The following is a 21,284-nucleotide window of genomic DNA, read 5'->3' on the forward strand; positions in this document are numbered from 1 at the left end:
GGTAAATATGTTCTTTGGACTAGAATTTTAAGAAGAACAAAGTAGCATATTCAATATCCTGCATACCCAGTCCATAGAAACAACCAGAGAGGTCATTGTACCACCGTAGAAATGCTTGACCTGTGACAGCAAATACAAAGCAAGAGCTGAGTATTGTCTAGACCTTATGGTAACAGACTGACTCCAGAACACCTGGCCTTAAGCGTGCTGGTCCCCTGACCCACATCGCGGTGCTGGGGGAGACTCAGGCCTGGGCTGACTGAAATCAGGCACCAACCCAGGAAACCACCCCAGTAAAAATATAAGTGCTTTCTTGGTTCAGAGCCTGAGGTTGTAAGACCGCCAAAGCATTGAGTATGTCTCTGTGGTGCCATGAAGTGCTGAGAACACTGTTGGATATTATCAGATAATTGTAATATTTTATTAGGTGGTAATAGTATGTGCTTGAAATCTCTGAAAAGCAGGTTACAAATGTTTAGTTTAGGTATGAATAGCTAACCTTAGTACTCCAATTTAAACATATGGCTCTGATTTTCTTCTTTTTTTTTTCTTTTGGTAGCAATACAAAGGAGTATCTATCTCAGTTCATGGATTCAATTGGCATTTAGAGAAAGGACTGGGATGCTTGGGTGAAAAACTCTGTGTAGGTGCAAGTGTTATTGGAGTAATGTAACTCTCTTTGCCTGAACCTAGGTACCATTTTATGTAGTTTGATGAGCTTCCCAGACGTGCTGATCTGCAATGCAAATGGTTGGAGTCCCACACCAACATCTGTCATAGACAGGATATGTAAAGGTGTGAGCTATGACGAGAAAGAGAAGATGTTTTCCTTCACCCTGGGAGGACAAGTGTTTAGTGGAAGTATGTCAATGAATTATCTCAATTTACATTTCTTTTATTTAATTCTTGTATAGACGCTGCCTTTTTTAGCAGACTGATCTTGTACTTTAATGCTTTTTTCTCAAGTAAATCTGTATCCATGTAACCACAAGAGAGTAAGATCTCCCTAATCAGATGTGTTGTTAGATAGATGAACCTCTCATGTTTTACTATGTGAGCATTAATGAAAATCAAGGATGTGTTGGTTTTAGTGTGTTACCCTGTAATACTTCCAGCATTTAATTCAGGCAGATTTAAGCCAATAATCTGAAAGAAAGGTAAACTCTGAAGCAAAGACAAAGAGAGATGCCCAGAGCTGCACAGAAAAAGCAATGATGGAAAATGGAGTAAAGCCTTGAAGCCTTGGCACCCTGGAACCAGACCAGCAACAGGACACCTGGGTCCTTCTCCTTAGGGTCTTGTCTTGTACATAAAGTGATGCATAGTCTAGTGATGTGTTTTTAATGCAATTTCTGAGCATTTCAATAATATTTGTTGAATTCGAGCAACTATTCTAACAAAGCTTTTTCTTTATTAGCTTCTAAGTTGGCAGAAGAGGCAGAAAGAAATTTTACTACCTTTCAGCAAGTTTATCTGTGGAGAGGTGAGTTATCTCACAGAAGTTGTTATTAAAGCTTATGATGAACTGTAGGCAGTGGCAGATGCGTGTTCTATAATGGAGGTGTCATTCTCACTTTATTTTATGCTGTTCAAATTGAGACACTACTCAAAAGTCTTTTCTGGCAGGAACAGGTGTAAACTGGAGTAATTCTGCTGCTGTCGGTTAATGAAATTTAGTTAAATTCTTGTGCCTGAGAGTATGCTTTATAACTTTTAATACCTGTGAAAAATGGTGTCATGGAGACACTTACCTTTGTCCTATCAGTACTTTGTGCAAGTACCATGATAATTTGGCACATTGTACGTAACTAGATGGATTACTTTTGTTAGCATGATAACCATGTATGTGTTGGCTTTGAAAGTTACTTTCTGAATGTTGCAACTTATGTAGCAGGACTTGCACAAATGATTTATGATACTGCTTTATAAATGCACACAGCCTCCAGAGCACTGATGCTGAATTCATAGTGATTATGGATATGGAATTTGCTTTTAGCTTCCAAATAGCTCGTTTTGGTTTAGGTTTTCCCTGGAGTTGGTTTCACTTATTTTTGATTCAACAGTTGGTGGAACTACCTAAATGGTGCACTTGAAAATATTTGTTAAATTTTGGGAACTAAGGATGATCTTGTCTTGTAGAAGAAAGATAAAGAGAATTACTATGCTCTTTAATTCCTGTTGTGTTCCAGGCTCTGATATGGTCACCCGGCCTAAAGCTGCGTGCGATGCTACTGCTTTGAAGACAGAGAATGATCTAACATTATCAGGTATCATAGTAAGGGCAGACAGAGAAGGCAGCAGAAGGTAGCAGAGCAGGATGCAGAATTTAACCAGAAAATATCATATATTGCTATATATATATTGTAATGATATAAGCGTTGTGAAGCTCAGAGGGTTTCTTCTATGTAGGAAGTCTGATACAGGTTTTGAGAAAGACATTCAAAATGTGAGCCTCCTGTCTTTATGTTTTTTACCTTCCCAGGCCAGGCTGGAAATGAAAGTGTTAAAATGCTCTGTGAGAGCTTGTTCTTTCAGACTTACTGAACTGCAAAGATTCAGGAAACATTATTTGGCTGAGAAAAAATGTTTCATAAACCCAGGAATCAAATCCTTAGCTTGGGTATCTGGGTATATTTACTGCTACTAACAATATGACTGTAAATATGATGCTTACAGAAACTCAAGATTATACTGCAATCACAAGAATTTCTTCTATGCATGATGAAAGTGAGTCACCTGTGAAGTTCCTTAGCTCCTTTCTTATTCCAAGATCTGCTCTTCCTTAGACTAAGTCATGTGTATGTCCAAAACAATTTGTATTAAGTTACTAGATCTCCTTTGGGTCTTCAGCACCATAATCCTAGGAGAAAGGGAGCAGTGGAGCCTGTTGAGAGCACTGGTTCATCTTTAACAAACTGTAATCTTTGCTGAGGAGCCTTGATGAATACCTGACTGTGTGATATAATAACGTATAAAATCCTAACATGAAGTGAATTACTGATTTTGCTATGTAATTTGAAAGGAAGGTAAATTAAAATTGACCGAAGGGCACTCCTATACAATTACTGGCATTTTGAAGTCTAGACTTAAAAATGAGAAAGAACTGCACTTAATACATTGGGTGGAATTCTCTTGTGTTTACTTGCCAAGGCACGAGTGCAGCCCTCAGGGTTCTCCATTTACCTTGCTGTGGCTGATGATATCATTAAAACCTGAAGTTATGCAAGGAATGCAGTTTCATCCTCCATCCCTTAGACTTAGTCATTATAGAAACTGTTTCAAGAGAAACTGAAGGTTGACGTTAAGGCTTAAGAGGTAACAAGACTTATAAGTCAGCTTTTAAAAAATGTTATGGATACATCTGGGAAAATGTCTACAGAGCTTTTATTGCTTGATAATCATCCTTAAAGCACATGATAACACATCTTTTCTATTTTCTGATAGAAAATTCAAAGCTATTGTGCACTCCCAGCATGTCAGTAGGTGCTTCAGCGTTACAACTGCAATCATCAGCGTGTCTTCACTATCCTTATTTTCATTTTTGTCTGTCTGTTTCAATACATGTAAGATCAAACAACAGAATCTCTCATAATGTTGGAGTAACTGGCGATGACACCTGCTGATGGCATTTGATAAATAAAAAGGTGTTTTTGAAGAAATTTGTAAGAGATCAGTGAAGAGTGTCCATTTCTTTCAGTATTGGACCCTTATTTAAAGGGATTGATTTGAAAACAGCCTGAAATAGTTGTGATTGATTGCTTCAGAGGGAGCTCAGCAGGTGTAAAACATTGCATACATGTCTAGAGATCACAGAAAAGAGACAGAAAGGAGTTATCTAATCTGATCTGTGGGAGAATAAACTAGGAGAAATAAGTTTAAATGACTGAAGTAGGTATTAAGCTTGTTAAGGAAACTTTTAACATTGAGAGGTGTAAAACTTCTCAAGGGGAATATAAGGAAACTGCTATATTTTGGATTAATAAAACTAGATTGCTTAAGGTATTGTAAACATCCTCTGAGGCATCATACTTCACTGTTAGGATGATGTGTTGCATGACAGAGTAGAGAGAACCATCTTATTTCTAGGATATGTGGTTTTCATCTAGTTTTTGGGTGGTGGAAATAGACTAACAACGCTGTGTTGTGCAGTGCAGCTCGGTGAGGAGGCACTGCCTACACAGGCATCAATGACTGTGGGAGAACAATTCCGTTATTAAAAGCAGCCTTTGGTGTATGGTAGCCCTACAAAATACTTGCAGCTGTTTTATTGTGAAAGGCAGAATTTTATATATAAGTAAACTGAACTTATTCCAGATCATAGTTAAGTTTTTTTGTGAGTTTGAGCAGTTTGTTTGTTTGTTCGTCTCAGATTCCACAAAGGATCTTTTCTACCTAATGGACAACAGCCGGATACGAAGTGACCAGAACTATTCTCTCCCTTACCAGCAGTACTGGGTCTTCAGGCAGAAGTACTCAGCAGAGGAAGCTGTTCTTTGGTGTCTCACACGTAAGACATCTTGGAGACTGTTATTCTGTAGGGAATAATAATTGATTAAAATCTTTTAATAGGTATTACAATCTCAATGAGTAGAAACTCTAGACTTAGAGATTCTTTGGGGAAAACTCACAAAATTTTCATGGAAGTTGCTGGAGGGTCACTTGTTTCTTCCTTACAATCTTTGTCTAATGTGGTAGAAAGTATACCCATCATCCATCATCGGGATGTCCCTGTTATGGGCAAAAGAAGTAGAAGATACAGCTAAGGCAATACTCTGCTGTCCTTGAAATGTACCCCTCCAAATAGCTAGATGACATAACAGTAAAAAAAGAAGGTAAAATACAGATATTTGAGGTTAATGATAAAGTATAGTTGGATGTGATAAATGAAGAGTTTCGAGCTCTGACTACCAGGAAGACAGGACCAAGAGTACTAAACAGTGCACAAACATCACTCTAAGATGTCAGTAGAGCTACGCTTGTTTAAAATGAAACATTGACATGCATATTACAGAAGCCATTGCCACAGTGATTAAGAAATGGGTTTGACTGCTTTGTTTCTCATCTGAAGGTGCATTATTGCCCTGGGGCAAGTTTCAGTGCAGATAACTCCAAGCAGATGCTTGAACGGTTGATTCTGGAAAAGTTATTTATATTTCTGTACAATGTATGAACACTTCAGAAATATTTTTTGCAAAAACTTCCTAAGACTTTGTAGAAAATGTTTGATTTCATTGTCCTTTTTATTCTTTAAAGTAAGAGATCCACAACTAATGCAGGCTTATTTTATATACAGATAATATGTCAAATTTATTAAAAAAAAATGAGAGAGGTCTTTATGAATCACAATGTTAGAGTGACGCCAATACACTAGGGTAATGCTTGTCACAGCTGGGGAATGTATCTTTCCAACAGCTGTGGTGTAGCTCCTTTTCTGTGCTCCCCAGGTAAACCTTCCTTTCAGTGTCACTAGAAACAGAATTTGCCACAGTTTCTCTTGCGCCATAATAATGAATAATTTTGGCATTCTCACTTTTAGTTGTTTGCTGATGGGTAGCTTTAAGTGTGCTGAAGTCATAAAGAGGAATAGAGAGGGGAAGAAACCCTTGTGTGTATGTAACTCAGTGACTTTGCTTCCTAGGTTGTGCACAAGAAGATGAGTTTTGTAGAATGGCAGATCTTCAAAATGCCACAGACATACACTTTGTGTGCACCCTCTATCCAGAGGCACAGATTTGTGATGGCAGCATCGATCAAATTCCAGAAAACTGTCGGACTGTGCTACCCTGGCAACCACAGACATTGTATCGTAAAATAGGCAAGTTTTGGGAATCGGATGTATAACATGTGCTCTAACCCTGATAATGCAAGCTGGTATTTTGGCTCTTAATTCTGAGATAAAAAGTCTGAATGTATGAATGAGTCCTGGGATGTGATGGGGCAAGGGAAGGTCAGGCTGTTCTGCATATGGTTTTTCATTTTCAATTCAGAATGGAAAGATATTAACCATGAGTTCCATTCTCCACCTCAGTTATTCCCAATTCAGAGAGGCCAAGGGTAGCTCAAATAATTTGTATACCAGGTCTTAGATCTTTTTATAATGTAGGTGAAATGCAAAAGTCATTGAGATGTCACCAATCCCATTTTCAAACATTAAAATTTCCATGGTAGTTAAGCAATATAAAAATTGAAAGTCGTTGAGTGTATTTTTTTTTAATTATTTTTTAGCAAATCCTCAGTTATAAACATGGATTTTAACCTCTACTCTTTCAATGCTTCGGAAGTTTCATTATTTTCTCATAGGGCTCTTGTGAAAACTAGACAAACAAGCCTGTTATCACTGTACAGGAACCTACAGTTTTGCTGCAAAAAATGTAGAGGTTCACTGAACTAAACTATTAAATTATGTCTTTTGGGGGATTTCAAAGTGCAGCACAAGTTAACTAATGCATGAGTACACTGGAGTCTTCCAATCTGGAGTTGTCACCCAGTATTTGGACCTTGAAGAAGGAGTAACACCAATACGAGTCTCAGAAACAGAAACCCTGGGTTGGAAATCTTTCCTTGGTGATATACTTTGCTAAGTTTTTAGAGCCTTCACTTACTGGAATTTTGTTCATCTTCAGGCTTAATTGTCCAAAATTTACTGTGATAATGTAAAAATTTTGATGGATCAAGCTACTAAGAAACATAAACTTTACATAACATAAACATAGAAACAAACTTTACCCCAACCATGTGATTACTTGACCAGCATACGTAAATTATAAGGTTAAGATGATTTTTTCCCAATTTTTTTCTCTTTTTCCTTCCAGTCACTCTAAAAAGTTCCGTGAAGAGCTTCTATACGCGTATACCATTCCAGAAAGTAACTGGGATCTCAGTGAGGAATAAGACTGACATGAGCGGAAAATCTGTTTCAGATGGGTAGGACATGACTGTTCCTTTGTTTTTACTGGAAGTTTAAACATGCCTGGAATACCAAGGCCCTGTTATACAGATGAAGGGGATCAGATGTATTGACACAAGAAAAGCATTATTTGAGAATATTTAACAAAGAAAAAAGCATATGATTTAAAGGAGATTTATAATTGAGTTATAAATAATTATGTATATAATTAGTAATTATAGATATGTGAATTATTACTTATACTGCTATTAAATTGCTGATTGGCCAGCTAAATCTCTTGGCAATAATACACCAGCTTAATGTAAGCTGGTATTTTTAGGACAGACATCAAAATACTCATCTAAATTATTAGATGTAGTCTGGTAGATGTGTACTGATAGAAAGTAATTTGATCTATAAATGGAAAATGTATGGAAGTGTCTATGCAGTATGAAGAACCATGAGGTGATCTTATTGTGAAAGGCATCTCTACAGGTTCTTGATGTCTCTCCCCTGTGCAGTATCCTCTCTTCCCTTCTCCATGGCAGAGACAGATCACTGCTGATAATAAAAATAATGATGTTTTTTCTTTCCCAGCTTTTTTGAGTGTGAGCGTTGGTGTGATGCTGACCCCTGTTGCACGGGATTTGGCTTTTTTAATGACTCGCAGCTATCAGGTATTTTTTCAGTATTTTTATTTTTTAAATAATTTCAGTCTTCCTTCATTGTTACAAATTTTACCGTTCTTTTGCTGTGAAGGGCACTTTGAAAGCCCTTGCAGATCTTATGCAACTCTCTTTAGCACCTTGTTGAGTAATAGTAACCATTTCTAGAAGTTTAGCCCAATGACTTACTCCACATCTCAGGAGTTATTAAGAAAACTTCACGAGAATGAGTCACTAAGAGACTGCAGTTCCAAGAGCATGAAATTCAAACTGATAAAACTCCAGGAAACTTTCACTTTTCATTTACCAACCTCTCTTTGAAAACGTTGGTTGACTTCTTTTTGCGATTTTTTTGTTGTTTGTTTTTGTTTGTTTGTTTGATATTTAAAGCCTAAGGGACTTAGAAGCCTAAATATTACTGAAATTAAATGCATGTTAAACACATAATGTCTGTGGATACTTTGGGGCAGCTTAGCCTTTTGGCTTTCTTGGATATCTGAACTTCTCTGCTCCCAAATTTTAGTCTTCTGCTTGAGGAAGATTGATTGGGGATAGAGATTGCCTATCTTCTCCTCTTTAATATTTTAGCTACTGAAGACATCTCAAGTAGCATTTCTATTAGTCTGAGGAAATCATCTCACTGGAGATGGCTAAGTTAAGAGGTGTTGTCAACCCTAAGCTCCCTCTGTAGTCAGCAGAGAGATGTATAGACACAACTATAGGGTCATTAAGAGCTATGATTGACTGAATCCTGTTCTGGAGATGCTTTTCTTTCTCTCCTCTGGCTGTAAAGAAAGTGCTCTGTTTAAAAGAAAGTCTTTAGTAGATGTTTTAAAATTGAATGCCATCCAGGTCAAGTCAATGAAATAGTTTTTAATATTTTATTCCAAATTTAGATTTAGGCCACTAAAATGGCTAGCCTTGTTTTCAGAAGTGTCATGTGCTAATCAACTCTTCCTGAGGCCATTAAGATGTGCTGGTTGTACAATTCATTTGAGAATTTGCAACAGTTTGTAAATATGTATTTTTAATTCCCTTTTTTGTTGAGCAGACAAAATTTTCACTCAGTCAAAAATGAGTAGCTTGGAAAATTAATTCAATGTAGTTTAGATTGGAGTTACTGCCCAAATCAAAAATAGTTGATGGTTTTCATACCTTCATGTGACCATGTGAAATTTGAAATCTTAACTGAACATGACTTTAAGTTTCTTTAAGTAGTTCTAAAATAAGTTAAGGATTTTAAAGCACTGAACATGCAAAACTGACACCTCTTGATTTATCTGATTAATATTTATTATCTGTGGTGTTTCAGATGTCCAGTCCTGGCATTCATATGGTCAAGAGAATGTTCAGTAGTGATTTTCACATGAGCTAGGATAAATCTTCAATGAAACTCCTAGCTGTGTTTCAAACCCTCCATTTTTTTCAGGTATAGAAACATTTGTACTAGGTGTTTGAAAGGCAGAATTTTTATCTTGATGTAAGTAGGGGCTGTGTTTCAACATACATGCAGATTTTTAATTTCCAGGATTGCAATAACCAGGGGGGGGGCTCCTTGCTCAAAAAAGAGGTCCTGATCTTTGCTCAGTGGAAATACTCCTAGTGACTTTAATGGGTTACGATGTTGGTTACTCACCTTCCCTCACATTGAATGAATTGTGATTTTTCAACAGTATTTTCAACAACAGTAAAACTTGGCCCATTTCAGCTATTTCCCTCCTTTGATTTCTAAGTCAGTGGAATTCCTCTTAACACTCAGTACAACCATCCTGTATTCACTTTCCTCAAAATACTGTCTAGAAGAGGAAAATTTTCCTCATTATTGCTAAAACCATATATTTCCCTGGCAGGTGGAAAGATTGTGTGCCTGACTTTGAACAGCCTGGGAATCCAGACATGTGCTGAGGAAACAAGAAGTGCTTGGCAAGTTTCAAATTGTAGTTCACCAGATGCTGAAGCCAGAATACACCCGTTTGGCTGGTATGAAAAGCCTGGTAAGTGATGCAGGGCACATGGCTTTTCTAACTGGTTTCTGTGTGTTGAAACTTAATATTTAGCTTTGACATATGGAAGCTTCAACTTTCAGATGGAGGACTGATTTGCAAGGATCACAAATATACAAAGCTGACAAGTATGTGCAAGGGGAAGAAAGGTGCAATTTAGTCTCCATTTTGATAGAAAAAGAATAGAAATACCTCAAAGAGGTGTAATTTAATTACTTAGGTGGTATGGAAGACTTACAGCCAATGTCAGAATCCAAATATATTTTAACTCACTGCACAGTCCTGCTCAGGACATCATTCTTTGTTTCTCGAGGGAGGTGATTCTGCCCCTCTACTCTGCTCTCATGAGACCCCACCTGGAATACTGCGTTCACCTCTGGATTCCCCAGCACAAAAAGGACATGGAGCTGCTGGATTGAGTCCAGAGGAGGGCCACGAAGATGATCCAAGGGCTGGAGCACCTCTCCTATGAAGACAGACTGAGAGAGTTGGGGCTGTTCAGCCTGGAGAAGAGAAGGCTCCGGGATGATCTTATTGCAGCCTTCCAGTACTTAAAGGGGGCCTACAGGAAAGCTGGAGAGAGACTTTTTACGAGGGCCCGTAGTGACAGCAGAAGGGGCAATGGCTTTAAACTGAAAGAGGGTAGATTTAGATTAGATCTAAGGAAGAAATTTTTTACACTGAGGGTGGTGAGGCACTGGAACAGGTTGCCCAGAGAAGTTGTAGATGCCCCATCCCTGGAAGTGTTCAAGGCCAGGTTGGATGAGGCTTTGGGCAACCTGGTGTAGTGGAGGGTTTCCCTGCCCATGGCAGGGTGGTTGGAACTAGATGATCTTTGAGATCCTTTCCAACCCTAACCATTCTATGATTCTATGATTCACTGATTGACTTGTGGTTTAACAGTGTGTGTGGATGCATAACTTTAAAATTTTTCATTTTGTTATGGAATTTAAAATTAACTTTTGACTTTTTTGATAAAGAAAGGGCCAAGACCACATTCCAAGGTAGCACTGTATTCTTCAAGCAGTAAGAAGCCATCATGTGTTTAAACAGAAGAGAAGTTATGAGAGGTTAGGTTATTTTCTCTAGAGGAATCAAAACCAGATCTAGTCAAAGTGAATTTTCTTTTCCGTAGCAAACCAAAAGGCTCCTTGACTTTGTTGAACAATTTCAATGGGTTTGTCATTTGTCACATTCCTCATGAACAGTTCTAGTTCTACTTTGTTAAGCTTTGATTTAACATAACTGAAACACTAAGGAAAGTGAACACCTGTCTGACTATCTCCCTTTATGGGAGAATAGCTTGTTATTGAATCTAAATGGGCAGAACTTGTTGAACTCCACTGAAAGCAGCGAGACCCCATGAGGGCAGATCTAGTGATGTTGACGGAATAAGAGAAAGAAAATCAATAAGGAATGCTTTTTCCTTCTTTTAAACTCCCTTAGTTCTTGCAGAGAAGAGAAGGACTGATACCTGAGTAGAGAGGGGAGGCATGGAGTGTGGATATATACTGTCCAGTGCATGTGATATAAAGATAATCCAGTTAAAGTTGTGTAGAGCTAAATCAGATATCCTGGCAATACACTGCATTTTACAGTGTTGGTAAACTTAAAGAAAACCCTCATTCACACTGGAAGTGTCTGAAATACGAACCTGACCTTGAGCTTTTCCTAGTCCTACGCTGGCACTCTGCCCTCTAGACATCCATTTCGTCCCCCAGTGGGGCAACCCTTGTTAAAGGGGAGACAGCATGGAGTTGAGGAGGCATCACAGACCCTTGTAGGGTTTCCCAGATCCTTGGTGTGGGCTTGGGAAGGGATTGGCTGAGTGTTTAGCACTGAGAGGAAGGGAACAACAACCTTAGTAACGTAAGCAACGGCAGGAGCCTGTGGGCAGGCAGAGCTGAGAGGTGACCAGGGGTAAGAATGAAGAACAGTAGAATGGCAAAGTGGAGACAACGGAGGCATAGATACACTTCCACTTCTTGGAATTGTTTTTCCTTTCATTGGCAAAGAACCAACTTAAAATAAAGGATGCTCCTGGCTTCACAGACAGAAGGATGATGAAAAGGAGCCTGGGGTGTATGCAAAGAGAGGAGTGTTAGGAGAGATGATGACATTTCCTTATGTAGTGAGGAAGCTTCAGATGTGTTTCCACCATAACACACAGCAAGGCACAGATGTTTATGCAAAGTGAGATATTTGCAGACAAAAATTTGTATCAGTTGTGCTGCTGTGTTGGGGATCTGGGAACCAGGAAGAGAAACAAGAAAGCTCTGAGGCTAAAAGGGAAAATGAGTGAAATCTGAAGGAAGAATTTACTGTAGACAGTGGGACGTTAGCATGAAGCGGAGTCTTTGGTTTTAGTCCACAGTCTTCTGCTGTGGGAAGATACTTGTGTCTCCGCGTTTCATAATATGTCAAGTTGAGGTGTGAGCTGTTTGCCTGCACAGCTCTGCTCTTGAGCAATTTGGCTTCATGTGTCTAGTCATGACTGCAGCTCAGCCAATGAGTAAAAAATAGCAGCATTTTAAGGAGAGATCTGGATAGCCCCAGTGTTGGCTTCTGTCAAAGTGAATGACGAAACTCCTGAGTTTGAAGAAATATCTAATGGTTACATGCACGGAAAGTACAAAGAAGCAAACAGAAAATCTGATGTACTTCAGCTTCTGTAGGGACGGCGGTTTATTTTGTCTCGGTAGAGAGTTTATAACTGATTTGATTAGCCAAAGTGTTTTACAAAATATGACTGCACAGGGGAAACTTGTTATTTGTTATTTAAAATGGCAAAATGTTTCAGGGAAATGTTAGTAAATGCGAAGTTTCATGTGCGGAAAATGAATGATTATTTGAATTTTAATTTTAAAAGCTTCCTGCTGGAAACTGACTTGCTCCTAATTCTGCTTTTGAGAAATTCCAGTTTGCTGCTCAGGAAGCAGAGAAAATCTTATGTCTCTTGTGTGCAGAAAACCAAATACAGAGATGGACATGGATAAAACCTCAGAACTACTGAAATGAGTTGTATATAAATAGCTGAGTTTTGAAAAGTGTTTTTAGGAATGTTTATAAATATGGAAAATTAGGGAAGTCTGGTTTCATGGACAAGCCCAAAATGGTTAGATAGCAAAGCAGCCTCACATCCTTACTCTTGATGGTTGTAGTGAGAAGATACAAGATTCAGATCCCAGAAGTAATGCTGAAAATATTGAGGTGCTGATTACAATTTAAACCTTCCAGTGTAATTGTTTTAAAATGTTTTGGTTTTTTTCTGCTTTTAGCTGACTTGAAAAACACCATGCCTAACCTGTGTCCGTCTGTTAGTTTACCTTTCAGGCCAGAAAGTGGTAAGTGTATTCATGTATTAAGCTAAATTGCTAAAAGATCACACTATAGTGAAATGGTTATGTTCCCCATGAGTTTACTCATTCAGTTGTTTACTCATTTTTATTATTTGTGTATAATTTAAATGGAAGAATTGTTGTCATCCACAATGCTGGCCTAATATCTCTCAAACTCACTGCCACAAGAGGTCACTGAGGCAAAATATTTGGCAGGTTTGATGAAGAAATTTGTCATTTTTAAGTGTGGATGTCACATCACTTTCAATAGATATAACTTCATACTTGAAGTGCAGTGGCTGACAAAGAAAAGCTCTGGAAAGGGTAGCCCCCTCAAAAGCTGTTTATTGCATATTTGTCTACTATTGTGGAGTTTCTAGCACCTTTCTTGTGGCATCTGGTGCTTGCCAGGATGGCAAGGGATGTCAAATTCGACAAATCACCAGCAGTTTCTGTCAGTAATGCTGAACGCGAGGAGTGACAATGTGTTTTCAAATGGATGCAAAAAATTGTCGCAGAGATGCAAAGTCAAATTTATCAAGTCTAGTTTTCCCCCAAAAATATGATGAAAGGGACAATTCCTCCAGAAATTAATGCAAGTTTTATACTGCTTTATAATTGGTGATACAGAAGAATGATAAACTGTACTGCCTTTAGTCCATGTTTGTGGATTCCTTCAAGGGTGGGAATATTATCTCAAAGATTATTCAGAACTGGATTAGAAGAAATATAATATTTGAGATGTGTGTTGGATCCCACTTTTGAAGAGATGCTGTAACTTGCTATGACACCATCTGTTTTGCATCAGGAAGAAAAATTTACTTCAGTCTTGCAGTAAATTAATCTTATGGTACTCACGTGTTATTTTAAAAGTGGGTGGATCCTGTCAATAAACGAAACTTAACCGCTCTCTTTCAGGGCTTTATGTGTATTGCCATCTAAAAATATATGCAAATTGTCAACAGCTACAGGCTTCCCTGATGTGTCCTTTCCAGAAATACACAGTGTATCTGCTAAATGCTGTGTGTAACGGAAAGGAAGCAGGTTGACTAGTCATTAGATAACTCAATTTAACCCTCAGGTTGAGCAAATTTCCGAGCAAATTTCTTGATCTTTTTGTACCTGTCTTTTCTTAAACCATATGCAACTGGGCTTGCAGGAGATGGTTAATATTTGGTATTGAGTTCGGAATTTATTACTAACTGTTTCATCATCATGTCTATGACCACTCGTCATGATCATGTTCAAACAACTTGTATTATTATTAGAATTTGTGCTTTTATAATGATTGTTTTAATGTACTAGAAGGAAAACTCCTATCTTTATAGGTAAGCAGAAATATTTTTTGTGTAAAATGCTGGAAAGAGATAGTGGGGTAATGTGTAGATGGGGCAATTCAACTCCTTTGAAAAATGTTTTTCCCATGGGATGTAGAAAACTGATTTTACTAAAGGTTTCTTCCTTCCAGTGTGAAGCTTTGTAGTAATTTTGTCATTTTCTCTTTCTGTTTTTCTTGTTTTCTTAAATCTAGGGAAATCAGTGACCTAAGCAGCGCTTAAGGAAATTAGGCCTTTCTATCTGTCAATTATTTTCTACTCTAAAGACTTCCTAGAACTTGGCCACAACAAGCAAGGTGCTCACCTTACCCTTAGTACTTATGTTGATCCATCACACCCATTTCCAGGTCATCTTTCCAAATGCAGAGCAACTAGGGAAGTCTCTGACTTGCAAAAGTCTGGTTAACCACCCAAGTGAGCATAGCCTCCCACAAGGAGGCAGGATTATGGATTGGAGTTGTTGTCCTGAGGACAGCAGTCAAGAGAAGTCACTGAATTACAAAGAGCACAACTAGCCTGGATGTCAAATTAGCACTCATATCCTCTCTGAGTCTCTAACACCAGTGTGTGCAGTAACGCATTCAAAATGCAACTGGACACCATCTGTCCTTCTTATGTTCTGCCTCATTTTGATAATAAAAGTACCAGCCTGTTTTTTTAGGTCAGATTGCTATCTCTGTCAAGTTGTCAGAGGCTTCTGAAAATTTTTAAAAGTATCGTTTTCAAACTCTTTATGATTATATATGTTGTACTAATATATGCTATAGAAGATCAATGGGTTTAGAATTGGGCATCAAAGAAAAGCTGGCAGTGACCGAATTTGCTAGATTGTGGTATTGCTTGTAAATGGGGAAAAAAAATGATACTATGACTCCTGTGTGGTGATCAGATGGTGAGTGTGAGAGGATATCACTATTTAAAGGGTAGTGCTGTGCGTGTGTTTATATACGGGGATGTCCGCGTGTCAGCATATGTGTCTCTCTCTCTATGAAAACAAATACATAAAACTAAAGATCAGAAAGAAACTAAAATATGAATACTTTACCAGAAGGTTCTGTGAATTAGTGAAATTGATGTCATGTCCAATCTAGAGTCCGAGCTTACTGAACCACAATTAAGGCCTATATTTTAACAGACACTGAATTAATTTGACTGCCTCATTTTCGAATCAGCCCATTTGCAATGCTCAGGACAGGGTGCCCAGTGCTTTGCTTCCCTCCATTTGCAGTCAGGGTGCTGACTCCTTTCCAAGTCTATGGTGTTCTAGCCCCGAGATGTTGTGAAGAAACCGAAACCAGCAGACTTATTTTCCGTCTTGTGGGAAGTAGATGCTTTGCTTGTTTTATGCATCTTTCTTCTTGATAGAGAAGATAGAAGCATGTAGGACCATAGAGCAGTGGAAAAAGCCTCAACAAGAAGGGTTTCTGCAGGTACATGGGCAGCAAAAGAAAGAGAAGATGTGGCCTGCTGCTGAATGGAGCAGGAGACCTGGGGCAATGTCACCTCTGTCTTCAAGAAGGGCAAGAAAGAAGATCCAGGGAACTATAGGCTGCTCAGCCTCAGCTCGATCCCTAGGAATGTAATAGATCAACTGATCCTGGAAATCATTTCCAGATATGTTAAGTACAAGAAGGTGATTAGGAGTAGTCAGCATGGATTTATGAAGCAGAAAATCACGCCTGACTAACCAGATAGTCTTCTACAACCAGGCAACTGTCTAAGTGGATGAGGGGAGAGCAGTGGATGTTGTTTATCTTGACTTCAGAAAGGCTGTTGATGCTGTCTCACATAACGTCCTCACAGAAACTGATGAAGTAAAGTCTAGATAAGTCAACAGTGAGGTGGATTAACCGCTGGCTGAACTGCTGGGCATGGAGTTGTAATCCAGCTGGAGGCCAGCCACTGGTGTACCTGGAGAGTTGATACTGGGACTAATACTGTTTAATATCTTGAATAATGACCTGGGCAATGGGACAGAGTGCACTTGTAGTGAGTTTGCAGAAGATAGAAGACTGGGAGGAGTGGCTGACAGACCAGATGAGAGTGCCGCCATTCAGAGGGACCTCAACAGGCTGGAAAAATGGGCAGACTTGCATCTTGGCTCAAGCTGTCTTCCATCAACTTGTCTTTCAGCTCTGCCTGAAAACTGGCTAGGGCTTTTGTCTAGCAATTGTATGGGGAAGCTGTTTTAACAATTAGCCTTCTGGGAAAATCAATATTCTCTCTTATGTTCACAAATGCATCAGCTTTTCTAGTTCAAATTAATAGGACTGTTAGCTCCTTTGCTGTGTTTCCTTAGGGGGTCAGGAGAGCAAGATTTACAAGCTGATGCCACATCTTGGACTAGCTAGCTTATGTAGTTGTAAGAAGATGCATTTCGAGGAGTCTTTGATATCTTGCAGGAGGCCAGATTGTTATCTCTCCTCTTAATCTCTGCTCTTATTGGAAGGATATCACTTCAGATTTGGTCATCTCTGAAGAGCCAGTAGAACCATTCTGCCCTGGAGATGTCAAGGTGCCATTCTTTAATTAAAAAAAAACCAAAAACAACCCAAACAAAAACACCACAAAAAACCAGTCAAGATTCTCCATTTTCTCCCTGAATAAGCTGGAGAATATTCTTTAAAGGAAAATGTTATGGCCCTGAAACTATTTTGTTTGTCCATTTGTTCTACAATGAAGCCAGTTCTCCCACAGCTAGATTGTCTTTCTTTGGACTGTCACCAGATCTTAATTTGCCTCATTTTCTGTGTTATTTAAACTCAGAATCTCATTGTTTTTTAAATTTTGTTTTGTTTTCTTTTCTTTTCTTTTAAAGCTTGTGTATACAGTCTTTAACTGTCCAAAGTCAGCAAGGAAAAGATGGAATGATTTATTTTATCCTAGTATCTGCCTGAAGGTAGAACTCCTTGAGGCCAGGGGCTGCAAGGGACTGTCCAGCTGTGTTAGTCCCGCCGTATGCAAAGGGGAATTCTGTTGCAGTCACTGCAACTTTAAAAGCTGAAAAGGGAAATTGAAAATAAACCCAAACCCCTTCCTGACCCGAGGCCAGCCTCAGGAGAGACACAGCAAGAGGGAAGTCATCTCCATCACTAATCCGTAGTACGTTTAACTGAGAGTGTGGTTTTCACCTTTAGCTACAGGAATACTTTTATTTGCCTTCTGTACATCTATTACTCGGAGCAGCACATGCTCCTGCTGGTCTGTTGTGATTTTCCCATAGTTTTTGTTGCCTGAGAAATAATGCTTGAAAAATAAATAGCCTGAACAGAGTGGGAAAGTCCAACTTGCTACGTTTGGAGCATTTTTTCCCCTGAAGATGTTAACGTGCTGTGATGACACTGGGTATGGAACCATCTGTGGTGAGTTTCAGGTGTGGTCTGTGACCTTTAATGATGGGAGGACAGCTGTTATTTTAAGAATACCCATGCTGAAAATGGTCATATGTCACGCTGCAGTCTTGGTTTACTTACACTGATATTTAAAGAGCACCACCTCTGAGTTGTCTGAATATGGAGGAATATTACGTAAAAGAAAAAAGAATCAGGTCTCATAATAAGGTTTCAGATGGAACTTTCTGCAGCCAGCTTTAAGATATAGGAAGATACGAAAGATTTTTTATGAGAAATTATATATTGTTGTTTTACGGTTGTATAATGCTGTTGTTCAAATGGTTTATGCACAGAGGTTTGGGCTGTGGAAGCTTTAATGTCTTTACAATGGAGACTAAAAGAAGCAAAAGAATCTATGAATCATGCTACATGGCTTTTTAGAAGGAATATGTGTGCTGAAAGCAAACTAGAGAGCCTGAAAATATTCCCGTGCATGTGGAAGGGAGGAGCAACTCTGATATATAACTTCTGCTTTTGTACTTTGAGATTTATGAATTGTATACAGTAATTATCCAAACTTTAATGAGCATTTGGGTCTTCAGATTCCTCAGTTTTATATAGGATAGGGCTATCTGTCTTAGATTTGGCAACTTCTAGAAGACAATGGCCCTTAAATGGTGGTCTCTGCATGGGACTGTAGATTGTATACAGAAATGTGTAGAGGGATCATATGGGCTCCATTCTCACTCTATCCAAATCAAGTAATTAATTGAGAAACCGTGGAGGCATATGGATGTAATGATCTGTTAGGCCTTTCCCGTTTCTGCCTCCTGTGATGCCCTGATAATTTATGGTCATTCCCTCGATGCAGAACTGAGCAGTGGCTATGAGATTTTCTGACGTGGGAATAAATTTTCCATCGGGCTATACCTATACTCAGCACGTGGAGTATTTCCATTCTCAACAGAGATGCTGATGGTAGTACAGATGCTGATGTAGCTGACTTTGGTGATTAATTGTATCATTTGTCTTCCTGTTTTCCCACAATGCTGAGGATATGTCAGAGAGATCTTTGGTGTGAAACAAAGACAGTCTATTTTATCCATCCTCGGGAACAAGTCTACCATGGCCTATACAACATATTGGATCTCTGGTGTAGAATTACTCTGTCTTTGGTCTTAAGTTTGATTTTTATTTTGTTTATAAACTTGAAGACTTTAGCCTTTTGAAAACAGCTTATTTTAAACCTGAATAAATATCTGGTACATTTTTAGTATCCTATAACTATACCGTTTACTATAATTTGCACTACTGAAGGAGGCAGAAAGCTTGCATGTAACATCAGCATAGCAGGATAACTCACTGCTAAAGGCCATAAATAACACATTTGTTTGTTTGGGATATGTTTGTCTCAGATGTCATTATAGTTATTATGCAGCAGTTTTAAGAAAATTACTCGTTTTGAATTATTCAAATCTCAGTGGATGGACAAAAATGAGAAGCAACTTAGAAAGAGTATATTTTCTGCAGGTCAGCTCTGAGTTGGTGATTTGCTATTTTCGGAAATTGTTGGTATACAGGCAGGTTAGCAGTCTTCATTGGGAAAAAAACTCTGAATGCTAGGAGTATAAAGAACTGAGCACGTTTTTGGTTTTAGTCAGGGCTATTAAATATGGCTCAAAAAGCCATGTTTTTGAGCATGTTTTTGGTTTTAGTCAGGGCTATTAAATATGGCTCAAAAATTTCAGAATTAAGATCAGAATTTCTCTTTCAAACATAAATTAGGCATCTGGACCCAGAGATCTGATTTGTTACCTCCTTAATCTCATGTTAGCCTCGTCTGATTTATGTACCTCCTCAACTTCATGACTTTTCTTCTAAATTTAAGTTCTTGATTTACTGCACTTCTGTATGTGTCTCCTTATATCAAATGTCAAATTTTCCAGCAAACTCAGAACTGACTTCTCTTTGCTTCCACTTAAGCCAGTGATGAAACTTTTGTTGACTTTATGAAAGGATTTTATAATGTCATTGCCTGTGAAAGTGGGAGGTTGAACTCTGTGCCCCCAGGAAATCTATTCCAGTCTTTTGATCCTGTGACTTGAGTGGGAACTGAGTAAGGCCTGTGTGAGTCCTTTTGCAAATCCAGACTTAAACCTTGCCTACCCAAACAATAACATCTGGAAGAAAGAGCCTCTCTGTATGGGACATCTGTAATTTTGCAATGAAAATTTCAGGGCTGAGTGGATTCAGACTGCTATAATTATCTAATCAAAGCATTTACCAAAATGTGGTTTGGAAGGTCAGAGCTTAACCTATATATAAACCAGAAATGTCTTCCAGGCCATCAGGTGCACTATACATTTTCAGTAAAGCAGTGCCAGTTTGTAGCTGTGTGCCCTGTGAGAACAGTTTCTAGAAGAGGCAAGTTTAGATCAGCCATGGAAGGCTCTGTTTTGCCCACCTAATGAAGTGGATGTGCATGGCTGTGGGCATTGCTGGATCTGCTGCCAAGAGGAGAAAAGGAGGAAGGACTGATAGGCATATTTTTGCAGCTAACTGCAGGCTGGCAATGTCCATAGTGGTGCCATGAGCAGCTTTGGGTTAAAGGGCTTTGCTCTGTCATTAAAAATAAGCATTAGTGTTTCTGCATTTATCTGCATCTGGGTTCAGCTGGGCAGAAGATCAGAAAGGGAAAACACTGGAAGTCTCGTTGTCTAAATCTGATTAGGAATGTTTCACCCAGAACTGAGAATGGAAAAAAAACCCACACCACAAACCCCAAACAAACCGAAAAAAAACCAACCCACATGGGTAGTAGAAGGTTGCAAGGGTCACTTCTGTTGAGATTCAGGGCAAACGATAAGAAAAATAAAATGCGTTTTAGCACGTAACAATGCAATACCAAATTAACCTTCATTTCTACTTAGCTGGAGACTTTCAGCCTCTATCTCTTAGAAGAGTTGCTCCCATATATAACAGGAATAGAATGATTTTGAAGTGGCTAAAAAGGACCCATGGAACCCAGTGCTGCTTTCTTGCCTCTAGTTCAAAGGTGTGACTGGGCTGTTTGGAAATGTATATGGTGTACAGTAGGTCGGTTCATCACTCCATGAATCCCTCAGATGTTTTCTTCAGCAAGGGTGAGAGCAAAGGAGCTAGCACTAAGGTAGCAGCCTTGGCAATGGTGGCAGCGCATCAACTCTTTTCAGCTAGTCCTCTGGGAGATAGCCCATGTTTGAGGCTTACACTTCCTTGGGAAGGATTTACTTTCCAAAAGCAAAGACTTTTAACATCAACGTAGAGTCTTGGGTTGTGGGAGATGCCCAGTGTTGTCATGAATTATCTGGAATAAAATAAATTTGAAATCTAATTTAGTCATCGCTATTCCCTGCCTATTTGCTCAAGGAACAATGCAGCCAGGCTAGTCTGTGGTCTGTTTAGGATCTTGGGTTCTCGTCAACTGGAAAAATATGTCAGCATCAGGATTTCCAAGTTGCAAGGAGGACATGACATAGCCCTGATTGTATGAACTTCCTCAGCTTCAGATTTGATGTTGGGTGGTGTGGTCGCAGCTATCTTTCTCTGAGGAGGGGAAGGAAGGAAGGAAACTTTGGCCATTTTTGCAAGTCACCCATTTCTCAGAAGACTAAACGAAATCTTTAATGTAATGAATGGTCACAACTTTTGCATCTGTGTGGTAAATGAACAAGCAACAGGGCA

At 38.9% G+C, this 21,284-nt stretch overlaps 1 protein-coding gene across 1 annotated transcript in view; it reads left to right on the forward strand.

The window, feature by feature from the left end:
• The window catches only part of TG (thyroglobulin), a 162,969-nt gene that overhangs the window by 54,828 nt on the left and 86,857 nt on the right, over window positions 1-21,284 (forward strand). Inside the window, exons 27-35 of the mRNA XM_086609570.1 lie at window positions 694-861; window positions 1,418-1,483; window positions 2,190-2,267; window positions 4,370-4,507; window positions 5,639-5,815; window positions 6,813-6,924; window positions 7,484-7,563; window positions 9,402-9,545; window positions 12,833-12,898. Coding sequence (XP_086465696.1) covers window positions 694-861; window positions 1,418-1,483; window positions 2,190-2,267; window positions 4,370-4,507; window positions 5,639-5,815; window positions 6,813-6,924; window positions 7,484-7,563; window positions 9,402-9,545; window positions 12,833-12,898 — 1,029 coding nt within the window. The remainder of the gene's footprint in view (window positions 1-693; window positions 862-1,417; window positions 1,484-2,189; window positions 2,268-4,369; window positions 4,508-5,638; window positions 5,816-6,812; window positions 6,925-7,483; window positions 7,564-9,401; window positions 9,546-12,832; window positions 12,899-21,284) is intronic.

Source organism: Tauraco erythrolophus, chromosome 3 (genome assembly GCF_009769465.1).
Source record: "Tauraco erythrolophus isolate bTauEry1 chromosome 3, bTauEry1.pri, whole genome shotgun sequence".
Taxonomy (NCBI): domain Eukaryota; kingdom Metazoa; phylum Chordata; class Aves; order Musophagiformes; family Musophagidae; genus Tauraco; species Tauraco erythrolophus.